The sequence below is a fragment of the Amblyomma mixtum genome, chromosome 8, assembly GCF_055824585.1.
Source record: "Amblyomma mixtum isolate Tamu chromosome 8, ASM5582458v1, whole genome shotgun sequence".
NCBI lineage: Eukaryota > Metazoa > Arthropoda > Arachnida > Ixodida > Ixodidae > Amblyomma > Amblyomma mixtum.
In genome coordinates this window covers 50,790,561-50,808,695 of record NC_143019.1, presented here as the reverse complement: position 1 = coordinate 50,808,695, position 18,135 = coordinate 50,790,561, and the positions used below count along the sequence as shown (strand labels likewise).

The 18,135-nt window shown below is 47.6% G+C and overlaps 1 protein-coding gene across 6 annotated transcripts in view; it reads right to left on the bottom strand.

The window, feature by feature from the left end:
* Positions 1-18,135, bottom strand: part of puf (ubiquitinyl hydrolase 1 puf) — a 103,043-nt gene that overhangs the window by 43,245 nt on the left and 41,663 nt on the right. For all 6 annotated transcript variants that reach the window (XM_089557296.1, XM_089557298.1, XM_089557300.1 and 3 more), the window contains 11 exons: positions 17,095-17,289; positions 16,653-16,763; positions 15,888-16,028; positions 14,626-14,739; positions 13,488-13,574; positions 9,293-9,487; positions 8,843-8,971; positions 7,964-8,104; positions 2,661-2,816; positions 1,927-2,025; positions 786-965 (listed from right to left, as the gene is read on the bottom strand). In XM_089557296.1, the coding sequence (XP_089413422.1) occupies positions 786-965; positions 1,927-2,025; positions 2,661-2,816; positions 7,964-8,104; positions 8,843-8,971; positions 9,293-9,487; positions 13,488-13,574; positions 14,626-14,739; positions 15,888-16,028; positions 16,653-16,763; positions 17,095-17,289 (1,548 nt within the window). The remainder of the gene's footprint in view (positions 1-785; positions 966-1,926; positions 2,026-2,660; positions 2,817-7,963; positions 8,105-8,842; positions 8,972-9,292; positions 9,488-13,487; positions 13,575-14,625; positions 14,740-15,887; positions 16,029-16,652; positions 16,764-17,094; positions 17,290-18,135) is intronic.

Here is an 18,135-nt window from a genome sequence, read left to right as displayed (position 1 = left end):
CATTGTGAAAAAGTCTATCGAGATAGTAAAAAAGCATCTATGCTAAAGATGCACAGAGGCAATATAGGGGGCGAAAGTTTGTGGGACGCAAGTTATTGAAAAAAACGTTCACTGTAGCTCCACCTCACCACCCAGTCACCTGATACTGTTACCAGAAGAAAGAGCATTTGGGCTTTTAATACCTTCATACAATCTCAGGCGAGTGGGTAGCGAAGTGGGGCTACAATAAACGTTCTTCCTAGAACTCGTGTCCCCCAAACTTTAGACCCTGACAGTACCTCCGACTTTTGTGTACCAAATGAATATGAAAAAAAAAAAAAATTGTGTCTTTTTTGGAACAACAGAAAACACTTATTACCGTATTTACTCGCATAATAGGCGCACCCCCAGTTTGGTCGCGAAAAATCTGATTTTTTTATTCCCGCGCGTAATAGGCGCACCCCGAACTTGGCACTGTGATCAATAATGTATTTACACGATTGCAAGCCGCTATTTCCTTCAGGAAAACAGGGTGCGGCCCGTAAACGGGTGCGTTGATGCGGTATGTTCAGTATTGCGAGTCGAAAAATTCCCGGAAATTTTACCCCGCGTAATTGGCGCTCCCCGAACTTTGAGGCAGATTTTCTGAAAAAAAGTGCACCTATTATGCGAGTAAATACGGTAATTGTAACTGTAGCAGGAGTGGAACATCATAAAGGTGCGGTTAGTTCAAAGGGGAAAAAAAAAAGAAAAAGCCGATACGTGAGGCAGTATAAGTGATGAGAGATAGGCAGTAAATGGTTTACCTGGCCTTGTTTGCTAAACTTGAATGGAGGGTTGTGCTTGGCTACAGCCGTTGCCAAGGACAGCAGACCGTACAGGCCGTCGTCATCCTGAGAACCCTGCAGGGAGACTTCCCGCACGTCCCTGCTGAAGATGGCTTCCGCCACACGGGATGCCAGGCTGTCCAAGTCAACCAGCGGTTTCTGTCGAGTAAAGGGGGGACGAGCAGCACATGTCACGGTTTCTCTTTCGAGTCCTCACAAAAGCCAAATTCACTGAAAAATTTGGCTTCAGCCATCAACTGTTTTCCTTGGTAACCAGAAATTAACATTGGCAGGTGTGAGGTACTGCAACAAAGTAGCCTAGTAAACATGCACACACAGTGCTAATAGTCACTAACACAAGAAGCTCGGTATTTAAACCATGGCGATGATTATCTGAGGCTTCAAGTTTTGAACAATCAGCATGTCTTAACTTTCCACTATCCTTGCCTGAATAATAATAATGCCCCATCACTTAGAAATAGGTCTAAGACATAATGGAGCACTACAAAGCTCCCCAATTTTATTTCTATTGTTGCAATATTCTCACACCTCCCTTTTCTGCAGAAATAGATGCAGTTTATGAGCATGCAGAGCAGAATTTCTTTTCCTTTCTTAAAGGCTGTTGAGATTTTTGTGAACACAACGCATCAAAAATCCATTAAACATTTTCTCTAAAAAAAGCTTTTAAAACTGGACAAGCTTTGTCATGGTGTTCACTTCTACAATAAAAAAATATCTGATACCGCACCTAGAAACTGACTTTTATTTGGACATCAGCACAATAGCTAAATAATATATATCAAACTTCATGCAAAAATAGCTAAAATAGATTTAAGGCGGTGTTTTGATGGAGGCAAACACAAAACGCGAGCACTGTTAAAGATCCCCAGAGACCCTCTCACCTCTTTCTTCTTTCACTCCCACCTTTATCCCTTCCCTTACAGGGCGATTCAGGTGTCAACCGAGATATGCGAGACATACTGTGTCATCACAATATGTCTCAAAAACCAATTTTCAAAACCAATTCAAAACCCTCAAAACCAATTTTCTGCCATGCCCCATCTTAGCTTCCACACAAATTTTAGCACAGAAGACTCAAAGCAATAATTAGAAAACTTACCTGGTCAGGTGAGACTTCATCTTCTAGGTTATCTACAAGTTGGCACACCAAAAAAAAGTAGTCCCGACAACCAGGCCCATACGGCTCCTTTTCACCCTCCTGCAAAAATAAAAGGGGCGACTAAAATGAAACAAGGCAATCATTAATTTAATTCTCAACATTCTGCTAGTACGTGATAAGTCAAGTAATGAACCAGTAAGGTACACTCAGGCTCTCAAAAAATTGCTGGCTGGAATCACAGCCAGTAATAGACTGATGGAAACGTTAATCATTTCAGACTAGTAGTCTCATAATGCTTACAAGCAAGAGAATTGTAGCAAAGGGAGAACATGGCGCACATGACACACTGCACTTGCCATTGAGCAAATTGAGCATGAGCAAAGAGCAACTGAGCAAATTGAGCCATCAAACCTTGAGCACAAGCACTAAACCACCTTCACTGCAGTTTTCGATGAACAAATCACAGCCCTTTACTGCTGACGTCATGTGCTGCAGCATGAACCGCTGCGCGACGTTTCACGCGAAAGCCCGGCAAGGCAGGATGCCACGAGGTCAGAAAGCAGGAATTTAAAAAATTTATTTGTAAATTATCGGATCACTTTTGATCACTTATTTGTGGCATGCATGCTCAGTGGCATTCACCCTGCATAATGCACTCATTTGATAGTCACTTACTGAACCGCTTTTCATGGAGTCTCTTTAAGAGCTCCACTGTAAAAGTGTCAAAGACTCACATCCAGATGCAAAGGCTGCATGCTCTGCGCAGCTGAGAGGAAGTCCAGCAGGCTAGCCAGCAATGGTCCAATGTAGGTCTGGCCTCCACGGCCATCAGCGTCGACTCCAAGACACAGCCGGTACAGACCGGTGCAGGCCTCGCGCCGCACAGCGGGCTGCAAGGACCACAGAACAGGAAGACACTGTTAGTGGAGGTTATCATGTAATCCGAGGCCCCTATCCTCTTGGAATACATGGCCCCAAACCATCACCAAGAGCAATACCCGAAAACTGAGGATGGAGAAGGCACCCATACTACCCATCATTACCCATCATACTACCCAAAACTAGAAGCACGAGACAATGACTTCTACAACTGTGCTATTCTCAGCCACCCAAAGGCAACACCAACCCCATCCATACATTTTAAGTCATCACCTCGAGCTCATAGCTTCAACTAAGCTACAAGAAGTAGTGGGATGGAGTACAAAAGAAAGCAATGATACAAAATGGTGACATACACTACACCTAACAGTCTGAATGAAAACTCTGCAATACAGTCGACGACCGAAAATTCGGACGCCTGATTTTTCGGACATGCTTGATTATTCGGACTTTTTCGCGGCACCGCGACATGGTCCATAGAGCCAATGTGTAAGAGCGCTTGAAATTTCGGACGCACTGCAACTGACCACTCGATTTTTCGGACCTCGTTCGCACTCGCCGCCAGTACCCAAGCCGCCATATAATGTGTACAGTGGAACCTCATTAATTCAGACTGCAGGAGATATCGAAAACTTGATCAAACAAAACGAAATTCCAGCTTAAAGGGAGCCTCTTGCGACGCTGAAATTCTGCGTGAGTCGGCACATTGCGCTCGCGTGTTTTCGAATTCGTACTGTCCTTGAATGTCTTCCGCCGCACGAACTTGAACCGTAGTCTGAGTTCACGGAACTCATCTGTGCCGAGTCTTTAGTCCCGAACACGGAACGCGAATCGAAGCGCGCTTCGGGCGCGCCGCCGGATCTTATCGCGGCCGCGATCTGCTCCGGCGCTGCGCCGTTCGCGGAGGCCACGCGCGCGCACCGGAGCTTCCAAGTGCCGTCTATGGATGGCGCCGTGATCATTACAGTATAATCTCGTTACAACAGATCCGGCTACAACGGATATTCGGATTCGGATATTCGGATAATCGGACATACCGATTTGCGAAGTTTGGTCGGTTTTCCTCTTTTTTCTATTGACTGAACTTCGCTTACTGCGGATTCGGCTACAACGGACACTCGGATAGAACGGACCAGATTTTGGAGATAATTTGAATTCGCACTTCATTACAGCGGACTTTTTGGCAGTAAATGCGGCTTATTTTCATACGGTCCTCGGATCGCGGCCGGCAAAAGCAATGATGGCGGGTGCCATTTTGCTATCGCCGTCTACAGCTGCTGCGTACCAACAAACTCCGAACGTAAACTGTCAATGCTCAGCTCGCAGCCGCGGCTCGCCGAAAAAAAAAAAAAGAAAACAGAGACTGACTTTAAACATGTATCGACAACTTCTGCTCCGCTTTCAGCCAGACTGGCCAAGCAAAAATTGCCTGCTGCACGCACCTCGGTCACTACTTTTTCGTGATCCAGTGCTCACTCACCTTTCTTTTACGGACCACTGGAGCAGTACAGTAAACTTTTCTCAAAGCACTTTTTCGACATACAGAGGTGGTGAAAAAAATTCAAGCTGTGCGGCATATACGCGCTGCTCGAATTTTCGTTCGTCGCGTTTGGGACCGGGTGGTAACGAAAAAATGCTAGAATCGTCCATGATGCAATGATGGACGACGACCTAGGCAAGCAAGAGCGATGAAAGGAAATTTGAGCAGCGGAGCGCGTAGGCGTCACGCTGTTCACGATTCTTATCGCATTTTTATCTGCTGGTCCGCGGTCGGCTGACATCGCGGCATGCGCCTCAGAAGGCCAACAGCTGGAAGGAGATTGAAAGCGATAAAACAGCGTATCTGCCACACTCGCGTGCTCTGACTTCCGAAATAACTACTCGGTAAACAGTAAGCCGTACAGACAGAGATAAGCAAACTGCTAAAGACAGTGCGCCGCGCGGCTGGATTTCGGACGCACGCCTCGGAAGTTACAGGCTGCTGCATGCTGCTGTGCGGAAGATGGCCCTGATTGCGCACGTTTCGTACTCACGCAGTGGCTTTTTTTTTCGCTGTTTCCGGAAGTTATTGTTAGCGCACGTTTCATATTCACGCAGCGGCTTTTTTTTTTTTCGCTGTTTCCGGAAGTTACTGTTAGCGCACGTTTCGTATTCACGCAGCGGCTTGTTCAGCCTGACCTGCCCTTGTGCTTGCAGCGGCTTCTTTTCACGTTTCGCCTGACCTGCCCGCGTGCGTGGTAGTTAAAGTGTGTGGACAGGATGGATGCAGAAGATTCAGTGACTGCAGGGCCTTCTCAGGCTTCGCAGTCAAAGAAACGGAAGCAAATATCCCTGAAGGAAAAGCTGAAAATTATTGAGCAAGTCGAAAAGGGGAAGAAGCAGTCGGACGTCGCAGAGGCTTTTGGCCTATCGAAACAGACCGTCCACACGATCATCAAGAACAAAGATGCGATCCTGACAAAGCAGGTGACCAGCGACCTGCAACCTAAGAGGTTTCGATTCCGCGAGGCTTCGTATCCGGACGTCGAAGAGTCGCTGCTGGTATGGCTCCGTGACGCCCGTTCCCGAAACATACCCGTGAATGGTTTTCTGCTACGGAAACGGGCGGAACAACTTGCCGTCGTTTTAGACCACAACGACTTCAAATGCAGTGAAGGGTGGCTAAACCGTTTCAAATCGCGGCACGGAATCGCCTTTAAGTGCATTTCTGGAGAGTCGGACAGCGTCGACGACAGTGTGGTGGCGGGCTGGAAAGACCATTCGCTGCAGGGTCTGCTTGCGGGCTACGCTCCGCGGGACATTTTCAACGCTGACGAAAGCGGACTTTTCTATAAGCTGAGACCGGGAAAGACACTCGCTTTCTCTGCAGATTCATGTCACGGAGGGAAACAATCCAAAGAACGTGTGAGCATTCTTCTCTGCTGCAATATGGATGGGAGCGAAAAAGTAAAGCTCCTTGTCATAGGAAAATCTAAAAGGCCTTTGTGCTTGCGCAAAGTGCATGTTCCTGTAGACTGGGAGTCAAATAAAAGTGCCTGGATGACAAAGGACATCTTCAACAAATGGCTGCTGAACTTTGACAGCAAGATGAGGAAAGAGAAGAGGAATGTGGTACTGTTCCTGGACAACTGCTCGAGCCATATGCAAGTACCAGAGCTGCAGGCCACCAAAGTGCTGTACTTTCCTCCTGGCACAACATCCAGAGCGCAGCCAATAGACCAGGGTGTTGTTCACTCTCTGAAGGCCAGATACCGCACTCGCCTTGCAGAGCGCCTGCTCTATGACATGCAGCAGAAGAGGGAGTCTGTGATAGACTTAAAATTTGCTGTACAAATAATTTCAGCTTTGTGGGAGCAACTCGATGCAAATATTATAAAGAATTGTTTTCATAAAGCTGGATTTATTTTGAGCAACAATGAGCCACCAGCACCTCTGGCAGAGGATCCAGACCAGCCAGATCCAGCGCTATGGGCAGCTGTGCAAGAAGCATTCGGCACGCAAGACTTTACGGAGTATGCGGACGTGGATGCTGAATTAGTCAGCATGGAACAGTTGACGGACGACGAGATTGTTGCCCAAGTCAGGAAAGTGCCTGCTATAGAAGAGCAGGAAGATGAAGAGGACGAAGGTGGCACTGTCCCTCGAAAGGTTACCACCTCCGAAGCACTGCAGCACATCGAAGGCTTGAAATCGTTTTTCGAGCAAAATGCTGCACCTGACGAAGTAAATCGCCTTGTGCTAATGGAGGCACGATTAGTGTCAAAAGCTGTTACATATTCAGTTCAGCCAAAGTTGACCAACTTCTTTCAGAAGTGCTAAGTGGACAATAAAGCTTTTGTTGTCGGCAGGCATTGCTTGTAGTTTATTCTGTTTATAACAGACTAATGCGTGGTTATAGACCAAAGTCTGTTGTAACAGTATTTGGATTCTACAGACTTCCCTTACAACAGACCAAAACCCTGGGCACCATCGAGGTCTCTTGTAATGAGATTATACTGTATCATCAACATTTTTCTCGGTCGCGATTTTCCGCTGTTCCCATCGGCATCAGTATCTCCAGCTCCAGCCTTTCGTGGCGTGTCAGCATGCGTGTTAGCGCGTTCGCCGTGATAGTGGCTTTCGCGTGCTGCCACCGAGCTTCACAGTTTTAGCGCGATGGGCAAGCACCTTAAGCTACACGGCTGGGAGTTAGCTCTCGAACGGGGTCGGTAAGCGTGCGGCGGGCGGGAAATTCGACGTGGCTGAGAAGTGCGTCCGATGATGGTGCAACCAAAAGAGAAACACAAGCTGCAAAAAGCGCGCTTTAGTCAAGCCGTGCGAGTTTCCTGAACTGGAAGAAGAGCTGCTCCTCTATGTGATGGAATTTCGGAACAACGGCTACGCGTTGACAGCGGACATGCTGCGCGGCTTCTTTTGGCATGAGCGTGCACCAGAGCGCAGCACGAGCTCAGAAGTCTAAATACTTCGCGAGTGACGACTGAACGTAGAATAAATGTCGCTCATTCCCTGGTTGGTGTGTTTTTACTTAAAAAAAAAAATTTTTTCGCATATCGCGTGTATGGGCCGCACCCCAAAAATTGGCCCTCGAATCTGGAAAAAAAAAAAAGTGCGGCCCTTATACGCGTTTATATGGTATTTCGCGCGGCGAAATATAGTCATGAGGAGCTTTAGAATGTGTGCAATACAATTGGCCGCTTTCTCCGGCATAGTGGTAATAAGTTCATGATTTTTTCGGTGAAATTTGATTTTCCGGACTGCCCGATTTTTCGGTCGTTTTCGCGGCCCCTAGAGAGTCCGAAAAATCGGTCGTCGACTGTAAGTCCCTGCTAAAGCTTTCAGTTGGGCTAGTTGGTAGTCGGTATCACACATATTGACTAGTGAAATTCACAAACACAGGACATGAGAAGGCGACAGAACACACGCTAGTCCCTGAAGCAACCCCATTTCAATATGAAAGGAGCTCCTAACAAGCACTCGCTGTGAGAAGACAGCTACAATTACATAGCCCAAGAAACCTTCCATGTGGAGTCAAGCACTCTGTTTTAACTAAATGGCACACTCCTTGCAAACTGAAGCATCATAAAAGGACACCTCCAGGAAAGCTGCAAGCCATCAAGGAGCACAGGTTGAGCTAGCGAGGCATTTCGAGTGTACGCACGTCAGGATCGTCGAGCACAATCCGCCGCAGCCAGTTGTCCAGGCCTTGGCCCGGAGGCGGTTGCAACAGCAGGGGGGGACCCGGTGGTGGAGGCCGCGAGTGGGCCCACGAGGCAAGGAGACGCATGACGCACTGCACCACCTGCAGAAATTTCCCACACTCCCTCAACCTTCAGATGCAAAGAGAACTTCGACCGCCACAAGACAAAGTTTCCTTCACTCCTGAACAGGGACAATGAAGCATTGAAAAAAAAAAAGGCATTCTCAGGTGCGGAATATGTATGTGACTCAATGTGACTTGACATTATCAAATTAGAGTTAAAGCTCGAAAGCTCAGTCAAGCTTAGTGGACCGTTTCCTTTCAATGGTTTGTGTTATTTAAAGTGGAAATGAACATGTTTGGTTTGGTTTATGGGGTTTAACGTCCCAAAGCGACTAAGGCTATGAGAGACGCCGTAGTGGAGGGCTTAGGAAATTTCGACCACCTGGGGTTCTTTAACGTGCACTGACATCGCACAGTACACGGGCCTCTAGAATTTCTCCTCCAAAGAAATTCAACCGCCGTGGCCAGGGTCGAACCCGCATCTTTCGGGTTAGCAGCCGAGCACCATAACCACTGAGCCACTGCGGCAGCAGAAATGAACATGTACAGTTGGTGGGTTGGTTGTTAGGTTGGTTAACGTGAGCCCAGTTTCAGTGGCTCGTCAGATATGTTGCTCGGTTTGAATTGGCTAAGTGCTTGATTTGGGTGGTTGGTTGGTTGCGTTGATGAATCAATTAAATTTCAAAAGAACAATAAAGCTCTGTAGGTGCCACTCTTTCACCACTATCTTCCAACAGGTCGTTTATATGCAGCAATGACTGTTCCCGTTAGACTCACCTGAGGCCTACCCCAGAAGCCAGTGCGCAGTTCATGTGGATCTCGCAAGAGGGCGCCCTCTCCAAGTGCACCCTGAAGTAGCCGACTGAGGCTCAGGGTCTCGGAGGTCGACAGCATTTGAAGCAGTACCTGTCAGCAAACAACCGAAACAAGTGAGATGGAGCAGAAACTTGAGTTCGCACAAACAACAGATATTCTATTCGTGAGCCAGCAAAACATACGAAACACCCGGTTCAACAACAAAGCCTTAATTACAGCTGTAGGAGCAGTAAAAATCTTGACTGCCTGTGAGTATCTAATGTGAATTGCCAGAAATGAGAGAGAACACCAGCCACAATCTTAGTCCCGTTTCCTACAATACTGCACAATGTTGCCATTCACTGCTTTCGCCACTTCAACATCAGATAAAAACTGAAAGGCTCGACATTCTTCCAATGTTGGCAGACTCACCGGCCCTAGCCTCGGAACGAACATTCGGTCTGGGTTGGAACGCCGCTGACGTTTGGCCTTCTTCCGCGGCTGTTCCAAGATGGCGTCAACAGAGAGGGAGTCTTGGCAGGCCTCGGACATCATGTCCACACCTCCGCCTTCGACACTTAGCTGGTACATGACCCTCAGCAGGCAGGCAAGACAGTCCTCTGCCCACTGCACAAAAGCAAGAAAGAGAAAACACACAGTTAATGTTAATTTTATTCTGCCTTTTAGACTCGCCACACAAAAAAAAAACACCAACAACATAAATAGTGCGAATTCACGCTGCTTACACAGTGAAAAATGTGAGATTCGTTCCCTTTAGGCTTTGCGGTGCTTTCTTAACAAACCAAGGGGCTTTAACCGTTCAAGGCACTTTGTATGCGATTGTGTACCGTGAAAACTTCCAGCTTTTTTTGGGAGCATGCTCCAGCTACCATATACCACCAGTTTCTTCATTTCAGGAGAATTCGGCCTCCTTTCCCTCGCAAATCGGGCGCTTTTTTTATGTTTTCTAGTGAATACTGCAAAAAAATATTTCACAAAACAATGAGTTTGGTAGCTTGTCCTCTGGCATTATCTTGCCGGCAGATTTTGACACCAATATTAATGTCTTTCTTTTTTCCCCAATTTCTTGCGTCATATGCATCTCCGGAACATAAAATTATTCCACGATCCCTGGGGTGTTGATTTCATAAATTCTGGTGCTTTACTACTACTGTTCTTAAATATTTTGGCAGTTTTTGAGACATTTTGTATGTGCAAGTGAAAAAAAATAACCACTGGCTTTTTCCTCTAGCGAACTAAGGAATTGGTTTTCTAGAGCCCTAGACATATTATATATGGGCCAAAAAATACTTGCTCTGCACCAAAATGATAAATGGCACCCGTTAAGAACTACATACACAAGCAAGATATACGAGATCCTTAAAGGGACCCTGAAAAGCTCTTTGCCAAGGTTAGCAAAAGCCCACGAGAGATCGGTATTCCATCACTTGTCGCCGCACCGCAAAAATTGTTAAGCGAACTCCATCAACACCGAAGATATCGCCGATTAAAAATGATGTTCCTCCTCTCCCCCACATACCACCCTCAACTCATACACGCGGGGCTCGCTCCGAAAAAAAAAAAAGAAAAGACGGGCCGATGCTCCGCCCATGCATACGTCAGGCAATGGCGCTCTGCTTGTTTACTTCCGGTGGTCGCAGACACATGTGCGAAAGTGAGTGCGATTCACTGCGGTGCGCTGTTGCGAACGGCGTCGCAACGTCCGATCGCAGCTCGTCGCCTGCGTGCAACTTGCTAGATGTCAACGACGAGCCGCGCGCGGCAGACGCAACGACGGGAAGCGGGAGCGAAAGCGAGCACGGAGAGCGGCAGCGTCGTGATGACGTACAGCGCGCTCCTCAGGGCGCTCGGGGCCGAGCCACACCGGGCCGGCCCGCCAGCCTTGACGCCGGCCGCCGGCGAGTGAAAAGCGCGCTAGTATTGTTTGTCACGTTTATAGCAAGCCCTGGGATAGATGCATGTCAAAAATGCATCACTTCTGACGGTCGTCGGCCAATACCGAGCTGATCGTACAAGTGATGAATGCGATACTAGCAAATTTTATCCCATAGCAGCTTTGGCTCTGCTGCGGCGCTTCGCCTGCCGCCTGCTAGCTCCGTTGCTGAAGGCATCGTGGAAATCGAATATATATTCTATTATGGGACGAGTTCGCAGTAAAGCGATGTGAAGAGTAGGCCTTTTGATATAGCGCAAGCGACTTCCGAAGCGCCGTCAGCGATGCGAAACCATTAGGCCTAGCGACGACTAGGGCAGCCTGGTACCAGCGCGCAGTTCGTCGCCCGGCGTTGCCGCAGTCGGTGTCGTTGCCGAAAGATCCACTTTTTAACAGACATGTTGTCGTTGCTCGAATCTAGAAAGCATCATCTCTGGTGGAATGGCTGTTTTGTATTTCCTTGTGCGAATGTCAAGTACGCCGAGCATGCCGGCCGGCCGACCGGCCTGGATCAGGTCTGCCGGCGTCATAAAAAAATGAGCTAAAGAGTGTTCTTGACGTAAATAATAAACCCTAGGCCAAGAAATGTGAAAAATGTGTCATTTTTGAGGATCGCTGACCAATACTGAGCTGCTGGTAAAGGTAACAACTGTGATACGAGCAAATTTCTGGCCACAACCGCCTTGCAGCTGCCGCTGGCCTGACGTTGGGGTCCGGCTCGCCTGGCGCCCGCTCGCTTCGCGGCTGAAGGCGTCGCGGAAAGTGACCATACTATTACTTTATTGTGAGATGATGCTGTTGACTGTAAAGCGATGTGTAGAGTAAGCCTTTTATTATAGCTCAGGCGACTTCCGAAGCGCCGGCCGCTGCCTCTTCGACGCGAAACGAGCTATAGGCCTAGCGACGACCACGACAGCCAGGCAGCAGCAGAGCTCGTCGCTCGGAGAGCCCGCGAGCGGTGCCGTTGCCGAAAGCTCCCAACATAAGCAGGCATGCTTTGTCGCTGCTCGAGTATAGCTGGCAGTCTTTCTGATGACGATCGGTGCCGCGCCGTCCAAGTTTTCGCACATCTGTCTCCTGATTGCTGCTCGAACAGCATGGATCCGGAGCTCGAAGCGCGGCTGCGTGCAGCCACCGCTGAGATGGGCTTCGAGCCTTTCAGTACACGCCATACCGAGACCCACAGGGCGACGACAGCAGCGATATATATAATTCTAGTACACTATAGCAGCGACTCGTCGGCGCAGCTAGGAAACTCGCAAAGGCGGGCGCCGAGATTTGACGAAAACACATGCTTTTGTGAGCAGACGGATTTCCTTCTTTACCGGAAGTACCACATTAATTTCAAGAAATGCGCTGGATTCTTACCTCTGTATACGTATGTTTTTAAAAAATAATAAGCAATCAATAAAATAATATTTCAAGGAGCATCAGTGCTCAGTTTCAAATGAAATGTTGCAAAAATTGCGCGTGACGTCAATGGGCAGAGCCAATGAGAAGGGTCGCCCAGTCCATGGCCAAGGCTGCCCAGTTTACGTCAAGTGGTAGGGGCGGGTAAAAACGCGCGGTGAGGTGTCGCCCTGATCGGCTGTGAGCGGCAAGTTTGAAAAATTGTTTGTAAATTATTGGTTCCACGCGCAGCTTTCTGAATCAGACTAGAATACTCGCAGAGACCACCTCTACAGAGTTGTTGCAAAAAAATATGATTGAAGAAACCATTTCAGGGTCCCTTTAAGGGTGGCTTGTTTTCCTAAGGCGAGACAAAAAAAACATGCTGGTATAACAGCAGAACCCTCCTCTTCATAAATGTTCTTTTCTCATCTCAAAAAAATGAAAATATCGAGGTGCAGCCTGTGTAATTCGTGAGCTTGTAAATGCAGCTGACTGGTACACAAACTGTGAGACATCATTTTTGATTCACAACATGTAATGCTGTAAATCTGTGAATGCAGTGTACCTAATACACACCGAGAACAACGCAGAAAAAAAAGAAATCAAAGTGAAATGAACACAGATATGGCACAGAATGTCATGTGTACTTTTCTTGGTTTTCTTTTAGGGCTAGGTCATTCTTCATGCTTTCAATGATTCTGTCTCATGACCCTTAATTAAAACCTCTTATCTGAGCCGCCGCGGTGGCTCAGTGGTTATGGCACTTGGCTGCTGACCTGAAAGACGCGACTTCGATCCCGGCTGCGGCGGTTGAATTTCGATGGAGGCGAAATTCTAGAGGCCCGTGTGCTGTGCGATGTCAGTGCACGTTAAAGAACCCCAGGTGGTCGAAATTTCCGAACCCTTCACTACGGCGTCCCTCATTTAAACCCCATAACCTAAAATCTCTTATCTAACGAATATGCTGCCAAGAAAGGAATGACTAGCCGTGTTTTCTGGTGCAAGTTTTTGCCATTTGTTTCGAGCACTCCACGTGCAATTTTAAGCATTCAAATGGCAATTTGACTTCTATAGCTGCCAATATTTTTATTAAAGCTATTCGACTTGAATTGGTCTTAAGGTAAAAATTAATATCTTTAAATCTGAAATACAATAATCAAAAAGCACAGGTCTGAAATTATTACATAATGAAACACAGGTGAGGAAATGTTTACTTTCTGAAATCTACATAATACAACTATGAACCCCTCTTTCTCTATTGGTGCATGAGAAGACACTTGCCTCATTCCACTCCTCGCCTTCGTGAGGGTGCAGCACACCCGAGCTGAAGATGTCGAAGAGATGCCGCAGCCCACCACACTCCACAAACTGGAAGCAAGCAGCACAGCACATCTAAGTGAGCGCCTAACCACCAAAACAAACAGCATAAAACCTGCACTGCAAACGGCTTTCCCCACGCCATTATAACAATAAGCTGTTTAACCTACGCAGAGTAAAACCTTGTTAATTTGGACTTCATACTGAAAAAACAATTCAAATTATACAACAGTTCAAATTATCGAATGACCCCAAAATAAAAAATGCCAAAAAGAGCGTGCTTCACAGTAGATTTATTCGGTGAAAGACAAGGCAATGATGGCCTGCTTTTGACAAAGAACTCCATGGCAGAGACTATTTTCACAGTTCTGTCAATGCTTTATTGCATGCACACTGTCAGGAAGTGTCAAAGTAGGACTGCTCCAAAATGGTAACGGCCCCCACAGCATCCTTCATGGTGCAGCGCATCTGCCTCATAAATTGCAGCGTCACATGTGAGCAGGCTTAATCGTACAAACAGCACCTGAGTATGCAGTTTCAGGGCTCTGGAAGAATGGAAGAACCACGCAGACAGAAAGTGCCGAGCAAACCACAGCCACCGGCGCTCCTGTCAAGAGTGTACTGCACCGTGGTACTCTACCAGGTTCTCCCAACGCACCGCCCAACAGGGGCGCTCGTAAAAGGATAAAAATGCTATGATGTCAATAGTGCGCAGCATCTTGGCGCGCTTCCTAGGTCTGTACTGCGGATGATGCAAAACTGAGGAATGTGCTATGAAAAGCAAACACTTTAAAAAAGAAGTAAATTCACAACAAAAGGGCGGAGTAGGCTCACTATGTGAGTGGCTCATCACGCAGGTGTACAGTAAATCCTGTCAGCCATGAGCAGATCTGCACGAAAGCATTTCCAGTGCTTCTGCTTAGAGATTTAGTTCGTTTGGATGATAAAAAATAATTTTTGCGTGAGATTCGTATCATCAAGATGCTACTGCATATCAAGGGTTCACCATGCAGGGGAGAAAGGAAGGGGCCTAGTCATGCCTACCTAAGCTACTGCTCGTGAGAAATCTCATGGCCCCCAGTGACAAGGCCGTGCGCATTACCTTTTCGGCCCACGTCGGGCCCAGCGGAACTGAAAATCCCATGTCCTTTGCATCATCTCCTATCTCGTTGGTAGTAGAGCAGCATGGTCCATTATTCTGGGAATGCATGTCCACCTGAGAAGACACATAACAAATGTTACCCGCTGCCCAAAAATGTACACAGATTAGGCCTGCGCAAATAGAGGTTTTCAAGTTCAAAGCGAATTCGAGGTGAACAGTACTTTCCTTCGACTAATTTCAAAGCTAAGATTTCAAATACTTCTGGCGCACAGAAAAGGTTGAATGACACAATAGGCATTTCCAAAATCATCATGTATTTTTCTAAAACACAAGGTCATCATATGAAAAAAAAGAAAAAGTGCATTGCAGCCTTGCCACACTCATGGAAACTGCGCTGATGTTTTTGCAAAAATGGCTGCTGGAAATTGGAGGAGTCAACTTACCTGTGAAGTGAACGTATTTGTGAAGCGTGGGACCTATTTTTGGGACCCCAAACAACTGCCTTTATTTGTGATTACGCCATTGCATGGCTATTGCTTTTAAGTGGTGAATCCATGGACACCTGTTAGGAGTTCACACCATACGCCTAGCACCCTGTGCCACCCTGCATCAGGCATCAGTAAGGGGCACCTGTCTCTATGTGCCACATGCCAGCTCCTTCTTGTGTTTGCTCCATCACGCTTGATTAGCGAACTTCACATGGAGAAGAGCAGCTGCAGCAGCTGTAGTCAGCTCGAAATCATCCCGTGGAAGTCAAGGGAGCTGTGCATCCTCTGGGCATTGTGCTCGCACCTGCTTGCGTCTGCTGCCGCATGCATGAGCAGACTGGCTCTGGAATACGCACAGCCGTGCGGAGCGTCTGCCTAGGAAGTGTCCATGAACTCTGGCCCTTGGCTGCACACACACCGCAGCGCCATCTTCCGGCGCCAAGATAGACTACGCTTTCAGAAAAATCTCTATGAATAACACCCACCAGTCTTCTTGGTTAGCTAAGTAGTACTAGTACCGTATCCTGAAAACGGTCCTGGAATCTATAATCAGGCAAATATATGTTTTCTACAATAAACATTTTATAAAGCTACACATCTTTCCTAGTAGCTATGTGGCTGCAACGATAATTGCAACTATTTTTTTGGCTGGAATGTTTAGCTTTTCGCCTGTCAATATTTCACCCCTACAAACACCACTTGCACTGAAAACCTAACATGCTCGATTCTGTAGTCCACATATTAAGAGCTCTGGATAGACGTCCTGCGACTCACGTCGCTTTCCTTGGGTTGAACAATGTGGGTGCGAGACCCACGCTGACGTAGGGACTCCACGATCTGGAGAGAGTACATCAGCTTCTGAGGTTCCTCGGGGTTGAGCAGGGTCTGAAGCGCCACCGCTGCACCTTCCGGCTCCTGGAACAGCAACACACGAAGGAGAGAGTGACGACAGTTAGCTTGCATCCTGCCAGTCGGTTAAACTGCCATTTAAGCAGGCTTCCTCAGGTATTTATATTAGCATTACACCAAGCAGGTACAGAGTAGCAAGCACAAAGTAAGAAAATGTTGAAACATTTGCTTTGTATGGCGGCCAAATGGAATTACAGAACTGGACATGCTTTCATGACATCCAGTGATGTGCTTAGTGACTTGCAAGAGTGCCTCTGTCAGCACACTTTGCAATAACAAAGACAAGATTTTCACTATACACTCATTTCTCACAGATACGTGATACAATCAATTAGTATCATTATAGGTCCACACCTGAGAACTATGTGCGACTGCTGAAATTCTGGAAACTCCAGCGGCTTTTTAATGCCACTTGAGAGATCAGCAGCTGCGATCTGAAGGTGCATTTCCACACACCAAAGTCAAATCCAGAGATGGCGAAAAACAAGCATGAAAAACAACACATGGCCGTAGTTTCTCTTTAGACGGTTTGTGAAAACTGCAATGGCAGAACTTCTAAGACAACAAAATATTTTTGCAATTCCGATAACTTCACATGCTGCGGGCATCGACTGGTAACCTTGCACTCACCTGAGCGACCTGTACAAACTGACGAAGCACTGCCGGTGATGTGGGAAGCATGGTGAGTATTTCCCAGACTCGCCGTGACAACACCTGGGCTTTCGTGTGAAGCACCATCTCCTACAAGAAACCAACACCACACCAATACTGAAGCCACAGCAAATGAAAAATGACACGCTGGAGAAGGATCTAAAGGCCAACTAAGACAATGGACACTTGCTCTCATTATTCATGAGCAAGTATCGAAACTGGTGCACGAGTACCACACTTTATATCACAACAGCCAGGCCCACACTAAGGACCCTGAGTTCGAGATACCTTGGATTCCATGATAATGCAGCAGTTCACAAGGATGGCATGGGTGTGGGCTTCGAGGCCCATTCCCAGCCCTGCGACACACACTTGTGACTGAAGATTGCGAGAAGACACACAGAGCAGCGGCATAGCTCACCCCGGCCCGATTCCGTGTCCGCACGTTGCCAAGAAGCTGCATGAGTGAGAAGAGGCACTCCAGGTAGGTGGGCCTCAGCAGCACCAGGGTGGGTAGCCTCTCTCGGGGCGGGCAGGGAAGCAGACTCGCGGGCTCGGGCAGGCCTGGCCCAGCTCGGCGCCGCTGGCGAGCAGCTCCCACTGACACGAACACAATCTGTGGCAGCAGAAGGATGAGGTTTGTGCACGTGAGGCAAGCAAGGCAAAAAAGAAAAACTCGCTGACAGTTGCCCTGCCTAGGTAAGGCAAGACTGCAACAGCAGTTAATAGTGGCAAGAAAGCGTGAGTGCTCTTTTGCGTTGCTGCACACAGAGGGTGCCACAAACCCATGATGCGGTGCGCAGCACAGTGCTGCTCCCCTTTCATCCTCTTTCCTCCTCCACGTTACGCCATCAACATATATACCAACACTGCAAAACTGGGAAATGTGCCCTTAACACCTGTCGCAGTAAAACAAATATAAACAGAGGTTGGTTGGTTTGGTATATGGGGCTTAACGTCCCAAAGCGACTAAGGCTATGAGAGACGCCATAGTGGAGGGCTCCGGAAACTTCGACCACCTGGGGTTCTTTAACGTGCACTGACATCGCACAGCACACGGGCCTCTAAACAGAGGGTGAACGGAAACAGCAAAAAGGATCTTGTTCTAGGCAGCAAAGACAAACTATCCTAACTGCGCAGATTTAGATACCGTATTTACTCGCACAATGATCGCATTCGCATAATGGTCGCACCCCCGAATTTTGTTGGCAAAATTCAATTTTTTTATTCCCCGCATAATGATCGCACCCCGAACTTGCCGCTGCAATTTTTCGACGATGCCTAGTCTAGCCGACGATAATGGTACTTGCCATCTGTCTGACAGATGGCACGTAGACAGATGGCACGTGCAGATGACCATCTTACTCTGCCAGCATTACAGCGGCAGCTGCCTGTTGGTTGACCTGCAGTCACACAGACAGTCTAAATGCGGTAATGCTTAATCACGGTTACCAAACTTAAC